At 40.4% G+C, this 15,158-nt stretch overlaps 1 protein-coding gene across 2 annotated transcripts in view; it reads right to left on the reverse strand.

The window, feature by feature from the left end:
- The window catches only part of BTRC (beta-transducin repeat containing E3 ubiquitin protein ligase), a 183,258-nt gene that overhangs the window by 110,731 nt on the left and 57,369 nt on the right, over window positions 1–15,158 (reverse strand). For both annotated transcript variants that reach the window (XM_069980182.1, XM_069980183.1), the window contains one exon: window positions 3,959–4,036. In XM_069980182.1, the coding sequence (XP_069836283.1) occupies window positions 3,959–4,036 (78 nt within the window). The remainder of the gene's footprint in view (window positions 1–3,958; window positions 4,037–15,158) is intronic.

Below are 15,158 nucleotides of genomic sequence, written 5' to 3' on the forward strand. Positions count from 1 at the left end.
ATTTTTAAATAGAAGAGAATTACAAATCTATATAACTTTCTGAAATCAGCTGATTTGAAAGAAAATAAAGATTTTTGCCGGAATACCCCTTTAAGAAAACACTCTTCAAGTGCAGAATATGTAAGAATCACAATAAACATAAGTATTAGTAATAGTTAGTAATAGTCATCCCCATACTGCAGTGGAGTGTAGCTGTATATATAACACATCAAAGGAGACAAAAATATTTGCAGTATTAAACATACAAGACAAGACAATAAAAATCATTCACGTTGGAGGGGAAAAAAAAAATCTTGCAGAGTTTTTTCAATCCAAGAGATGATCCAAAAACCCAATCACTTATTTTCCAAATGAATCCAATTAGTCCCGCGTGTGACCTGCTCGCCCATCTGTATGTGCAGGCCTTAATGTGCGCTGCTCCCGCTCACTTCACTTTGAAGTATGATGCAGATAAATTTAGTTTAATTTCCAGCAGATCTGACTATCCATTTTCCAAATGAACCATCTGGATCAGCCTATTAAAATTAATTTATAACCTAACACAAAAAAACATGTTTGTTACTCTCAAACTTGCCAAAACTTATAATTGTTTTTGAGCATTGTGATCAGATGAAACACATTTTGGGACTCGCAAGTAATAACACGTAGTGATGTAGTCTGCGGGCTTACGTGGAGAAGGCGGAAATGTTCTGGGCTTAGATTTGCTAACAATACTTCAGTAGTTTGCTAGCGGTGTACATTCATTGACAAAAAAAATAACGCACCTAAATAGAAATGTCTGATTGGTGCAAAATTCAGCATGCACTTATGTAAATGATTACAGGTGTGGTCTGATTAGATTCTGGGTCTTACCACAAGTGGGCGCAAAAGTGCTTTTTGGTGTAATATTAAAAAGCTCTCAGAGGCTATTTTTGGGTAGTGTACCTCTTCATGAGAGATCACTGACTGTTAAAGGGGAACTCCAGCAATCCAATGTGTCTACGCTCCTCCTAACCCCAGATTTAAACGTTTACAACTGATGCCAGTTATACATTATGGTAACAGGAAACTACAACTCCCAGCATGCACTGCGCCTCAAAGCCAACTGCCTAGAAGACTTCTGTCTTGTAGTATCTACCAACCACTGGCTTAATCTGATTCTGCTTTGCACAGTAAACACAGTATCTGTTTTTTTTTCTGTATATCTATCTTTCTATTTATCAATAAATTAGAGAAAGAGAGGAAACAACAGTGTCTTCTTTTCCCTATACAACTCAGGAGAGGCTGTTGTTTCCCCGCCCTTGGCCAGGTGGATGGGGTTATAGATTTTACAACTTGCCTGGCAACAGAAGAGACAGATCATGTGACCTCTGTCTCAGAAGGGAGGGGGAGGACAGAAGAGTGGAGACAGAGTGGACCAGGAAGCAAGGATTTTCACCAGCGTCAGTGGGCGAGTCAGGATATGCTGCAGAAAAATGGACCAATTTATGAAATAGAAGCCTATTACAAACAAGCTTAGATTATAGGTGGGGATTGAACAGGGTAAAACCTTTCTTAACTAGAGTTCATCTTTAAGCCTGCCTCTTTGATGCACTCGAAGACATTTTTCTAAGTTCACTGTAATAATAATACTAATACTAATAATTTTATTTTTTATTTGTATAGCGCTAACAGATTCCGCAGTGCTTAAGAGGGGGGCACATCACTGGACTGAGAGAAACAGTATTATCATTTCAATTAAGTACCCACATCTAGGCCACTCTGATGAAGCTGTTGGGAGCTGTGGTTTCATAAGGGAAGGCACACACAACAGACAGATCAGCAGTACACGGGATTGATTGGTCCACCAGCACGCAAGGGCAGCTCCTTGTTCACCATTCAGACAAAGGCAGTACCCTTATTACATAACCCTGTCTATGCCTGGACCATCTCCAGGCTCTTAGTAGAAGGATACTGGGTTACAGTGTTACAGAGCCCATTACGTGTCCTGTCATTGACAGACAGCCATGTCACCTTTGTTGGTAGTGGAGTGGTGTAAAAAAAAAAAGCCTTGACTGCTTTGAGCTGGAACCATATAATTTTTAACAAAGAACCCAGCTTCTGTTTAAGATTCGACTGACTGTCTGTACAACTTCTAAACCATCTCCAGAAGCCTCAAAAAGGCAGGAGATATCCAAGAAGCCATCCTTTTGTATGTGGCGAAACTCCAAGACTAACACAAAAAGATGTCTGACAGATTATTTTACAGATTTTTTCAGCCAAAGCCAGGAATGGATTTAAAAAGAGAAGAAATCTCAGTCTTATCTTTACGACCTGTTCCCTGTTTATACTCCGTTCCTGGCTTTGGCTGAAAAAATCTGTCAGATAATCTGTCAGACATCTTTTGGTGTAATAGGGCCCTGAAACAGTGACTAGTGATCTGGATACACACATGAGTAACCAGGGTTGTGGAGACTGAGACAGTTGTGTCTGGAGTTGAAAAAATGTACTGCCTCCAGCTTTAAAAAAAATAATCTTTCAAAATTTTATAATTGAGGTTCCATAAGAATGTTATAGATTTTCCTTATCAATATATTTTATGTTCTATCAATCTAAGGACCTTATTCATTAAACCCCTCTCACACATACATTAAGTTTCCTCCATATATCAGTAATAAAGGACTGGCCCTATTACATAAGGGGGGTCGGGGAGAAGTTGTCAGTCACTACTTGGCAGTTTGTTTCTGAGCTTGAAGAGTCCATTGTGTGGGGGGAGATCTGTACTGTTCTCTTACTGGATGCTTATAAATGAGCAGCAGTGTAATCTGAAGATATCCTGTGTAGTATAGAGAAGAAGGAGGAGGAGAAGAAGTGATAAGTAGGAAGATAAGTAGTGTAGCAGTAAACTCTCTCCTCAATGTGGTGTTTTCTCTCTGAGACAAGATTGTGTGTTTTTATTTTGAGAGAGAGAAATATTAAAGGAGTATTCTGGGCAACAGTCAAAAATCTAGGGGGGACCATAATAAAGAAGTCCTATTTACCTATCCTGTGCCCCTGCAGTGCAGCATCACCACCGCTTACCATCCCCAGTCAGTCTGTGATGTCACGGCCCCACTTAGAAATGCCCGCTCAGCCAATCAGTGAGTGAGGCGGGGCACAGCTGCAGGTAGTTCCTGAGGGGTCACAATGATTCAGGAGTGCGGACGCTGACAGAGAGCTGATCAATCTGGGCCTATGTCTGACCTCTATATTACAGGTATCTGGCATTGTTAGCAGTGTTTCTTTGTGTATTGTGAATATTTAGTTAGAAACATAGACTGTCAGCCGAAAAGACCACGTGGTCCATCTAGTCTAGTTTTGAGTTCTTCAGGACTGGAAACTAGCTGCATCCACTGCACACACACACACACACACAGATGAGAATCTGCTTTACATATTTGCCTTACTCATTTAGAAGTCGCCCCAGGATCACGTAGGACACTACCAAGAAGCTGCTGAGCCAGATCTACTTTTCACTAGTATGATAAATAACTCCCTGGTGTCCGATTGGTCATTTATAAAGGAACTGGAGTCGGACTCAGGAGTCGGTCCCTGATTAAGGAGTCGGAGCTGTAGCTTACTACAGCCCTGTTGGTAACACTGGACTTGGTAGAAATCATAACAGGTGTTGTCACAGAGGCAATAGTGAAATTAGATGAGCATCTATAACTTGGCAAAGAAATATTAATAGATTAGCAGAAATACATACATAAAAGCTTCTTTTTGTACACAATAATTCTATAAGTCTTTAGATTTCCCCCACTGCCTAAATTTTAAAGTGATGGGTTGAAGAGGAAAGGTACCTTCAATAGAGGGCGCCAAAGACAATCTTCTTAATTCTGGATATGAGCTAATTTGCATATCTGTTTTCCCAGAAAGCACCATCTGATCTCCACAAATAGTAACAATACCCCCACATGCCGAGTCTCTCCCCAGAACACTGGGGATAGTAGTGACATACCTGTCTTAATGTATTCTTCTCTGGTATAATCTTTCTAGGGGGTTCATCCCGATGACAATCCTCTCTTTCTGAGGCGGTCTGCATGAAGAAAGAACAGTTAATTCCATGTGTAGCCGATGCTAGAGCAGCGCCCTACATAGTAAAAAATTATCCAGTTATAAAACAGTCAGAGGTAACAAGTGGACACAAGACAAGATGGAAGCTGTTACACAAGATGGTTTTGCTCACTTTCAGGTCACTGGGTGCCTCTTTTATGTAGGAACACAGAAAGCCGGCACACTATGGTATTGGGGTAGTTATTTCCTTGCTCAGCTTGAAAAAAACAAATAAAATGTACCAACAACAGAGACAATGGTTCAGCTATTACACATTCGCAGGATCACGCCCCACTGTTAGCAATTGTTTTACGCTGGCTAAGGATGGGACCACAGGAAGATACAATTGCCATTAACATGGACCCTTTGTTTCTCGAAGAAATAAAAAAAAAAAAAAAAGAAGGTAAAATAAAAGCGATCTACAGACTCTTAATTACATGCAACACAAATCCATCAATACTTCATAGCAAAGAAGTGGGTCCCTAGTGACTGAAAGCCCCAAGCACTCATAAAACAATACTAGGTTACTTAGATGGGCTTTCTTTGTGCTTTAACTGGTTAGTGACCATGACACTTGGCAATTTAAAGGGGCTGTCTTATTAAGCTTGTCCATATGGACATTATAGAGAAGCGTACCCCACCTGGGACCCTCTTCTATTAGTACATCTACAATATTATCACACCCGGCAAGTCTGTGTGTTGCATAGTCGGCCATACATCTGAACAACCGCCACGTAATACTACACCTCCTTTGTGGCGGCTACAACGTATGGCTAGCGGCAATTTTTACAACAATGAAGGCTGATAGCCTAGCATGTAAGAAGGTGGACCTAGAGGGAACAGCTGATCACCAGAATAGCTTCATTTCAAGAAGTTGGCACTGTGAGCCACAAAGTCTGTGCATTGCTATACTCATAGCTGCCAACCTACAGGCATTACTTATAGCTTCTGTGGCCCATGTCCCCTTTATTATACTGCTGACTAGAGATTAGCGGAACTTGGGCCAGATCGTTCGGCCACAGGCTCTATGTTTTCCAGGACTCCCTAGGGCTGCATCCAACTTCTTTAGCAACCGGTGTTTAAATGCCAAAGGATCAGACTTAAGCATGCTTGAGTTGCGCTCCTTTCTAGCTGTGACCTTTTCCCTTTTTGCCAGAAAATACAGGAGAGAATAGATCTGAAATATACTCAAGATTTGGCACACAGAAGAATCCAAAACTTAGGAACAAGTATGTAACCATTGACTATTATTAGTGAAAAGCTTAAAGGAAAAGTCCGGTGAAAATATTTATTAAGGTATTACATTGCTCCCCAAAAGTTATACAAATTACCAATATACACTTATTACAGGAAATGCTTATAAAGTGTTTTTTTCTCTGCACTTGCTACTGCATCAAGGCTTCACTTCCTGGATAAAATGGTGATGTCACTTCCTGGATAAAATGGTGATGTCACGACCCGACTCCCAGAGCTGTGTGGGCTGTGGCTGCTGCAGAGGATGATGGAAGAGGGACACTGAGGGACACAGGGCACTGGAGGGACACTGAGCATCCCCCTGCCATCATCCTCTCCAGCAGCCACAGCTCACACAGCTCTGGGAGTCGGGTTGTGACCATCACCATTTTATCCAGGAAGTGACATCACCATGTTATCCAGGAAGTGACATCACCATTTTATCCAGGAAGTGAAGCCTTAAAGCAGTAGTAAGTGCAGGGAAAAAAGCAATTTATAAGCATTCCCCGTAATAAGTGTATATTGGAGATTTGTGTAACTTTTAGGGGGCAATACAACACTTTAATTAAAAATTTTGCCGGATTTCTTCTTTAATTGAAAAATCATGGATCTGATCAACTGGAGTCACTGGTAAATGACATTTGGTCTGTTAAAAGTCTATGGCCATAACCTAGATATGACGCAATATGGATTGGAATACCTTATTCATTGTATCCTACTTTATACCCAGAGCATTGCCTTGAAGCGTTGCGTGAATGGGGCCTAACCATTTCCCCCAACTATACAATACACAGTCCCACAGGAGTGTCTCTCTTCAGTTTGGCCGACAACCTTGAGAAACTTTTGAAAGCACTTTAAGTAATTGAGTGTTGATAGTCACCTTAGGTGAGACTCGGTAGATTCCTTCCTTCTGAAAGAAAGCCATTTTGCAAACATTTTTCGAAAGGACGTCGTACTTCGTATTACACTGATTTGCACAGAAAAATCAATGCAGTTCTACATTTTAAAACCATCTCCCATTGATCTCAATTGGAGACGTGGTACCATGCAGCCCCGCTTTGAAGCTCCCACTGAAAATAATGTAAGTTTCATGATATGACCCTGGCGTGCCAAAGTTCAGTTCAGCAATGACCGAAGGGCAGCAGCTGGGCAATGTTTTGCCCATGTGTACAATGCCAGCTTCCCTACCATTTGGATTATCATAAGAAGAATCAGTACTGTCTGTTGCCCCAATACAAATTTTTGCTGTTTTTAAAGATGCAAGAGTGTATTAGGGAAGTCACTGGCTAGACAACGCCAACAATACCCATAATGCCAGCTGAGAAAGGTGAAGGTCGGTGTTTTCCGATCCTGTGATGCTAGTAAGAACTTCGATGCCACATTAGCCGCCCAAGCATCGTGTCGATATTGGCATGGCATCTGCCAGTTTATGACCACTTCTAGAAATGATGGCACTATTGCTTTTGCCACAGGCAAGTCATGGCAACGTTCCGGCTCCAAAACAAACACATTATTTATGACATATCGCCAATATGTTCTAGGCTGAAATAATCCATGTGTGTTCATTTTTAGACGACTATGGCTGCGTTCAATATGTTGCAGAGTGATGTGCCATAACATCCTGTCACTTACTGCATAATGAGGAAATAAAAGAGGCTACGTGCTCCAGTCTAAATCATGTTTTATGGTTACGACCGCTGGCTGTAGGCTGGTCCATGCTATAATTCAGCACCCATCTGTAGGTTTTTCTGTACGCCACACATTGTACGGAAAGTGTCACAGCTAACAGTGGAAATGTTTATTTAATGCAGTAGAATCTGCTGGCTGCATTTGCATCGTATTATCATCTTAAGAGAGAGACTCCTGGAATAATAAGACATGAAAAAATATTGGAATTATGAAGAACACTTATTAATAGAGTCATGCTCAAAAAGAGGATGTGGCTAAGCTGATAGGAGAGTGATGCATCATGGGAGGTAGAGGGCTTGGAATAACAATAAAAAGATCAGCGACAAGTTAATTCCACTACTACAGACCTCCTATGGTGGGCGGTATTTGTTTGCACTTGGTGTCAGTGCTGGAGTAATAGATTCATGACAAAGACACCGCTGCATCCCACTGCAGGCCTATAGGCCTCATGAACAGAGACTCAATGCTTTGAAACAGTGTCAAAAACTAGAACAAAAGATTGGCATACATGACCAAAGTGGCAATAGCAAATGACATAGAGCTGCTGGAGGTGGACTGCAATACCGATCTCCTTTATATTAATCTTGAAAGCCGTACGCAAATCTGTAAAAAGTAATATTGATGCAGTGTAATTTGTTTCACTCCTGCTCTGTTGCATCTATACACTTTGAACTGCATTACTGCAGCTGGGCCATGTGATCACTATTCAGACCACCAATAGATTACTTGCTGTATTTTGTAGACAGGTCAGTCACTCTTGTGTGGCCTACATCTTGTAATTACACCATCATTTATTAAATTGTTACTGACAGCATCTCCACTCTCCTTCCTCATCTGCAGCTGGGAGCTAATGAAAAGGTCATTTCTGCTATGTCCAGCGACACCAGGAGTGCAGTGATATAGTAGTCCATGGAATGATTTTCTGCAGAGTCATACAACACTCCTGACACTTTTTTTCAGTTGTATGCAGAAGTCTCCTGTGCACCCTATGAGATGCAGCTTCAAAATATCAAATAAAGAAGCTGAAGCTGCACCACATAGGGTTACACAGAGACTTTACAATGTGAGTTGGGGATAAATTTTCTGTTTCACCCATCAATTTAACTTAGGCAAAGAGGACGGAGTCTCTTTAATGCTGAGACAAAAGCATTATGGGAAATGTGACTGTATTAGGATTGCCATATCAGAGAGGAATAAAAGGTTCAGAATCGCAGACAACCCACAAATGGCACATCAACTAAAAAGGTGTATACCAGAGCCTCCACTATATTGGCAATATTAATAATAATTATATTAATATTCTAGAATATTCCAGATTATATAGGACCAGCACCATGACCCAAACACAAATAGTCTGTGATAATACAACACCTTTGCCTCAATGAAGACTTTATTATAAGAATGCTACCGATTCTTATGCTGTTACATAAAGTAATATAATACATGGGACAAATACATACGGGGCCTTGTAACGTTGGCAATGACAAAATGTTTGGTGCCACTGTAATCATGTTATACAAATCTAATATGTTATACAAACCTAATACCTTAATACATAAAAGTGGTCTACACCGTAAACTATGGTAGCACCTTCATTAGCGATCGGATACCTCTGCCGCCAAACACCATATTATTACCACTAAAACGCAGTTTATACATCTTAGCTTAAAAAATGGAGAAAGCAGGCAATATTTTCCCATCCTTAATTTACATCGGCATAAAAGTTTTGCTTTTTATCTATATAGCATTTTTCCCCTTTCTACGGTGTCATTTATACAACATTTAAAAACATTTAAGGAGCCAAGGAGCCGGGTTTTATGGCAGCAAGTTTATTTGCATGTATCAGAATCCTTAATCCTATTTGGAGTTGTCAGCGAGGCAGAATGCAAGCCTTGGATAGGAGAATCCCAATCTGGCTGGCAGATGGATAGGTTGGTTATAGCTACAAAACTATATTTTGCCTGAAGGCACAATTCAGTACACTGTTAAAATGATATTAAGCCTCTGTCAAGCTGAATCATTTGGATCTCCTGTATGGAAAAGGAAAGGAGGAGAAAGCAGAAACATATAAGCATTTATTATAATGCTGTGGAGGAACATGTACTCCATATACTGTGCACGGACAGACCGATAACTAGATGGATAGACACAAACACATAGATTAGACAGATAGAGATGGAAATGGTATTGATTAAATAGACAAAGGGTAGGTAGATAGATATACTATAGATTCATGGATGGATGGATGGAAAGATAGAGCAATAGGGTAGATGGACAAAGTACGAAGACAAGGTACATATACACACAACTAATACAAATAACCAACAGCTCACACACATGCACACATACATTATATAACTATACATACACACATTATATACACAAGCATACATACATTATATACACACACACACACACTATATACACGTTATATTCACATACATACACAAAAACATTATATAAATATATATATATATATATATACACACACACACACACACACACACACACTATATCCAGATGCATGCACACATTATATACATACATAATACACTCACAAACTACATACATGTACACATACATTGTATATACAAGATATATACAGATACATGCACACATTTTATAATATATATATATATATATATATATATATATATATATATATATACACATACACACACACACACTATATACAGATACATGCACAAATTACATACACACATACATTATATACACATACTAGATACATGCACACATAATATACACACTTTATACAGATACATGTCCACATGCACTATATACACACAATATATACAGATACATGCACACATTATATACACACACTATATACAGACACATGCACTATATACACACACTATATAAAGATACATGCACACATGATATACACACACTATATACAGATACACGCACACATGCATTGTATACACACATAATATATACAGATACATGCACACATAATATACACACACTGTATACAGATACATGCTCACATTATATACACACACACACAGATACATTATATACACACACTATATACAGATAGATGCACACATGCCTTGTATACACACAATATATACAGATAGATGCACACATTATACACACACACACACACACACATGCATTGTATACACACATAATATATACAGATACATGCACACATAATATACACACTGTATACAGATACATGCACACACTATATACAGACACATGCACACATGCATTATATACACACACTATATACAGGTACATGCGCACATTATACACACATACATACACCCAGGCATGAGAGAAGCAGCACCTCTGGTTTGGGAGAGGGTCTTTTATACCTCGGCTGCCGGAGCACATTGTAGATGCTAATATAATCATTCTCTCTCCTGAGACATTAGCAAATAATCAAATGAAAAAAGCGGCTCATAATTTACTGAGATCCGGGCGACTCTCTATGCAAATGTGACTTGTTATTGCGGCTGCCTCGTTAATCTATCTGAATGCCTTTGACAAACTCCTTTGATTTATTAAGTCATGACAAGTCCAATGTGTGTAGATTCTGTTAGATTGACATTATCATTAAGAGTGGGTGGACGGAGAGCACATGAATGGCGGATATTAGAGGCTGGTGCCTGCTGCACAACAGCTGAGCTGCTCCTGTGCACAAAGCCCCTGAGCGGCAGGCTCTTCCTATCCGGCCAGCCATTCATCATCTCGATGTTAATTGGCCCGGGCTTTAAGCAAATTTTCTACACGATTTAAAGGCCCGATGACACTGATTACTGACCCTCTTCCATACGGTGCCTATTGATTAACCTGACAGAGATGAGGAGCGCCGTGTGCAGGCCTCAACACAACAAAAAGGTGGGCGAAGAAATAAAGATATATTAATGTACAAGCTGTGTCATAGCATTTATCACCATTTCTCATAAAGCGTGGCGCAAATCCCAAATCTACTATAGCCACTGGCATGTGGAGCGGCCTCTGTAACTGCGTCTCTGTATACTGTATGGAGAGATGGAAGATTTAGGCCAGATTACACAGGCTATATACACAGCGGTATTTTACCAGAACAGCCAGATGTGTAATGTTACTGAATGGAGATTTATGGGCTCCTCATCCGCACGCTGCATTGCTGTCTGCTGTCATATTGCAACAAATCTATATCCAGACTGTAGTTACTGAAACTGCAACACTGTAGAAGGGAATATTCCATCGACTGCAATGGGGAAAACTGTAACAATAAAAAGCAAGCATGCATTTCCCCGTTTATATGACTACACCTCCCTGCCCCCACAAGGCCTAGGTCATTACTCTTAGGATAGAGCTCTATTATTCTTAAAGAGAAGGGCACCACTCTATACATAGGATCGTTGACTGTAGTCTAAAGGCCTATTCTGTGAGTATCTGTGCTCCCTGCTGCCACCTCTGTGCATGACAGGAACTGCCCAGAGCAGAAGCTAATCCCCATAACAAACCTCTCATGTTGTAGACAGTTCCTGACATGGACAGAGGTGGCAGCAGAGAGCAGTGTGTCAGAGAGGAAAGACTACACCACTGCAGGGCATACAGCAGCTGATAAGTACTGGAATACTTTTTTTAAACAGAATTTACACATTTTTTTATAACTTTCTGAACACCAGCTGATTTAAAAAGCAAACTACTTTTTGTCTCTGGAGTACCCCTTTAAATCAAACTCCTGAAAGTCTCTAACCCTACTACTTGTACTGTTATTTAAAAAAAAGCAATCTGTGTTTTTTTACCGCTTTTTGTTCACGCCGTTCACCGTACAATATTATTTATTTTAATAGATCAGATGATTATGCACGCTATGGTATATTATATGTTAATTAACTATTATTTTTATGTGCTTTATGTATAAAATGGGAAGGGGGGGTGATTTTCACTTTTATTGGGGGAGGGGCATTGGGGCATTTTTTTAAAACTTTTATAATTTTTTTTTTTTTTTTTTTTTATTACACTTCCCTTAGGGGACTTTTACATTATTACATTAAATTTCATACACTGATCATTGCTATGCCATAGCATAGCAGGGATCAGTGTTATCGGCGATCTTCTGATAGAGCCTGCCTGTGGCAGACTCTATAAGTAGACTAAAGACCTGACTGCACGGAGGAAGGTAAGAGACCTCCAGCAGTCAGGTCATAGGATTGGGACCCCCACGGACACGCTGTGGGGGTCCTAATCGGTGAGTTATAGCAGCGTTTCGGGGTTAATGGCGGAATTTAAGGGGTTAATGTCTAGCAGCCGCGCGATCACGACGGCCTGTCATTAACGGTGAAGGCCCCTGAGCTTGCTTCATATCGGGGCCCCCTGGCGGTGCGTACATTTAGGCCCTTTTGCGTTAAGACCCAGCCTGCGGGGGCATAAATGTATGCCCCTGGTCATTAGGGGTTAATCCTATGTAGCACTGGGGGAGCCCCACCCCTAGTGCGCCACACAGCCTTACCGGACACAGGATTGCACAGTAATGGCGCCAAGGATGAAGGTAAGAGACAGCAACGCCCTGTGCACAATAGGGGACTATCAGCAGGTTAGAGTTGTACAAAACTGTAAGAACACCCCTATAGAAGACCATGGTGCTTTTACTGCATACATGTCTATTGGACACACCTACACACTTTACGATTATCTTTCTTATTGTCTTCTCCCCTGATATTATTTTTTGGAGAAGAAAAGAGAAGAATAAAATGGGCAAAAAAAAAAAAAAAAAAAAAAAAGAGCAAAACTATCCAACAGGTCCTCAAAAGCATGAAACATTAAAAAAAAAAAAAAAAACCCTGAGAGAAAACACCACAAACAGACAACCCATGTGACCGGTAAAAACCTTTCAAAACAGTTATGTTGTGAAGAATAAACTATTAAAGGAACAATTACGGGGATTTATGTGCAGGTAATTACATAAAACGAGATTCTCTCTTTTAACGCCATAGATGTAGGCTTTCATTTTCTGAACTGTACTAAAAATGATTTGTGAGGTGTTTGCGGTTGGTTCCCGTCCTGTACCCGGCCGCTCATTATCACCAATGTTCTCTAATGTATCAAAATAGGAAAATTAATTGTTACACGCTATAAATAATCAACAAACGCTGCGTTCAGCAATGGCTCCATCTGCAGATTTGTTTCAATGAGGAATAAAAAGCTTGGTAGACGGAAGATTCTAATTACTTCTCTGTAACCATGGTCGCTAATATATAAGGTAATTGAGCTCCTTACAAAACGCTATTATTTATTTATCTGGTTACTATGACTAATAATCCAGGGTGCAAAAGTTATAAGAAACCAGCAAAAAAAAAAAAAAAACTTTACTCTCAGAAATGTGATTAATAAGATGTTCCTTAAATGACTCCACAAATATGGATCTCATTTAAAAAGAACAATTTTAATCTTTACTATTTAATATTTAAAACCTGTGTAGCCATGTTTGTTAATATAACTTACTTCCCGAGCTGGTCGGGGGGAGATTTACATTTATAACAATACAAAGAGTAGCGGCAACGGCTAAAGGAACACTTTGTATAAAGTTTGGTTACATTTTTCCATTATGTTACAAATGCTCAACAAAATATATGTATATAATGTACGTCCAACCCCCACCCCCTCCCCTGCCCCCCATCTCAAAAAGTATATCTACACTGATGAGCTATATTATCAAAACCACCATGTACGTCTCTCTCATAACACCAAAAAAGCTCTAACTTGGAAGTCAGGACTCCACAAGACCTCAGGAGGAGTCCTGTAGTATCTGGCACCAAGATCTTGGTAGCAGGCCCTATAAGCCCTGTAAGTTGTTAGGTGCGGCCTCCATGGATCAGACTTGTTTTCCAGAACATCCAAAAGATTTGGAGAAAAAGGCAACACTCCAGTTCCAGTGTGGTAGAGTCCATTATCCTGCTAAAATAAGCCATTGCCCTTAGGGAATACCATTTCCGTAAAGACCCATGGTGCCCCAGCATACTACCAGGACCCAGTGGCTTGTCTTCTTCCCATAGTGCAACCTGGTATCATCTACTCCCTAAGTAACTGGCGTACACCTGGCCATCAAGACCAGGTCCCCTTCCTTGGTCCACTTCTGATGCTTACTTATCCATTGAAGGCACCTGGGCCACAATATGTCTTCCATAACCAGAAGGGTTAGCCTTCATTTACTACATACATCAGTAAGGGTTCACTTGGCCAAATCTGCTGATTACTGCAGAACTGTCTGACTATAAAATGTGTATGGGGGCGCACCGACAAATCTCACACAGCAGGCGATCAGTAAAAAGCATCAGCATATTGGATTTCAGCATGTCCGATCATTTGTCCCCACAAATCGCTGGACATGAATGTAACCAGACGCAGTCATAAGGAATAGATGTAGCCCAACGGTTATCTAAAGTATATGTGTAGTCTAATAGTAAATTACAGCAACTAAACCGATACTGACAGAAAAGAAGTCTAAAGCCTAAGTTATCTCCATTTGCTACATAGCTGAATATAATTTACTATGCTCTGTTTGCAGCCAGTTCAGGCCGGGAGAGAGGATGGCTATGGTGTCCTTCATGGCATGACAGGCAGGACTAATCCAGAAATTATCCGTCTCCAGTAACACAAATGTATCTGTAATATCTTCAGTTCGGCATACATGTGTGTGAATGATACTAGCAGCTCCTTTATGGGGAGTAGGTTCAGTTCTCAGAGCTAATCTACAGTCTCCGTATTTCCTATTGCAAAAGAGCTGCACAAAGCAAAGCTACCCAGCAGGTATTATATGGCCCAGAGACTGGATTTATTGCCCCGCTGCTAAGTGGCACCCTATGTTTAAGCTAAAGCTCCTTGTTTGCTGTCATCGCAGCTGCAGTTGCCAAGAACAGTTAAAGTCATGGCATCAAGTTGCGGCAGACAATACGTCCTGGACATTGGCAGGAATCGCACTTTCACAGTCATTTCATTAAAATGTCAGTAATGGACCAGGGCATTTACTACCAGGGCAACCATGTTCTGTAATTGGAAAGTATCATGCATTGAAAACTAAAACCGCTCTGATGTATTTTCACACTTGTCAACATTCGACGACTATTTACAGAGACAGTGTCATTATAGGCAGGTGAACGCACAGAGGTGGATGGAGATCTAAAGACTAAAGACAAATCAACAACATATTCTATAAG

The sequence above is a fragment of the Dendropsophus ebraccatus genome, chromosome 8 (genome assembly GCF_027789765.1).
Source record: "Dendropsophus ebraccatus isolate aDenEbr1 chromosome 8, aDenEbr1.pat, whole genome shotgun sequence".
Classification (NCBI taxonomy): domain Eukaryota; kingdom Metazoa; phylum Chordata; class Amphibia; order Anura; family Hylidae; genus Dendropsophus; species Dendropsophus ebraccatus.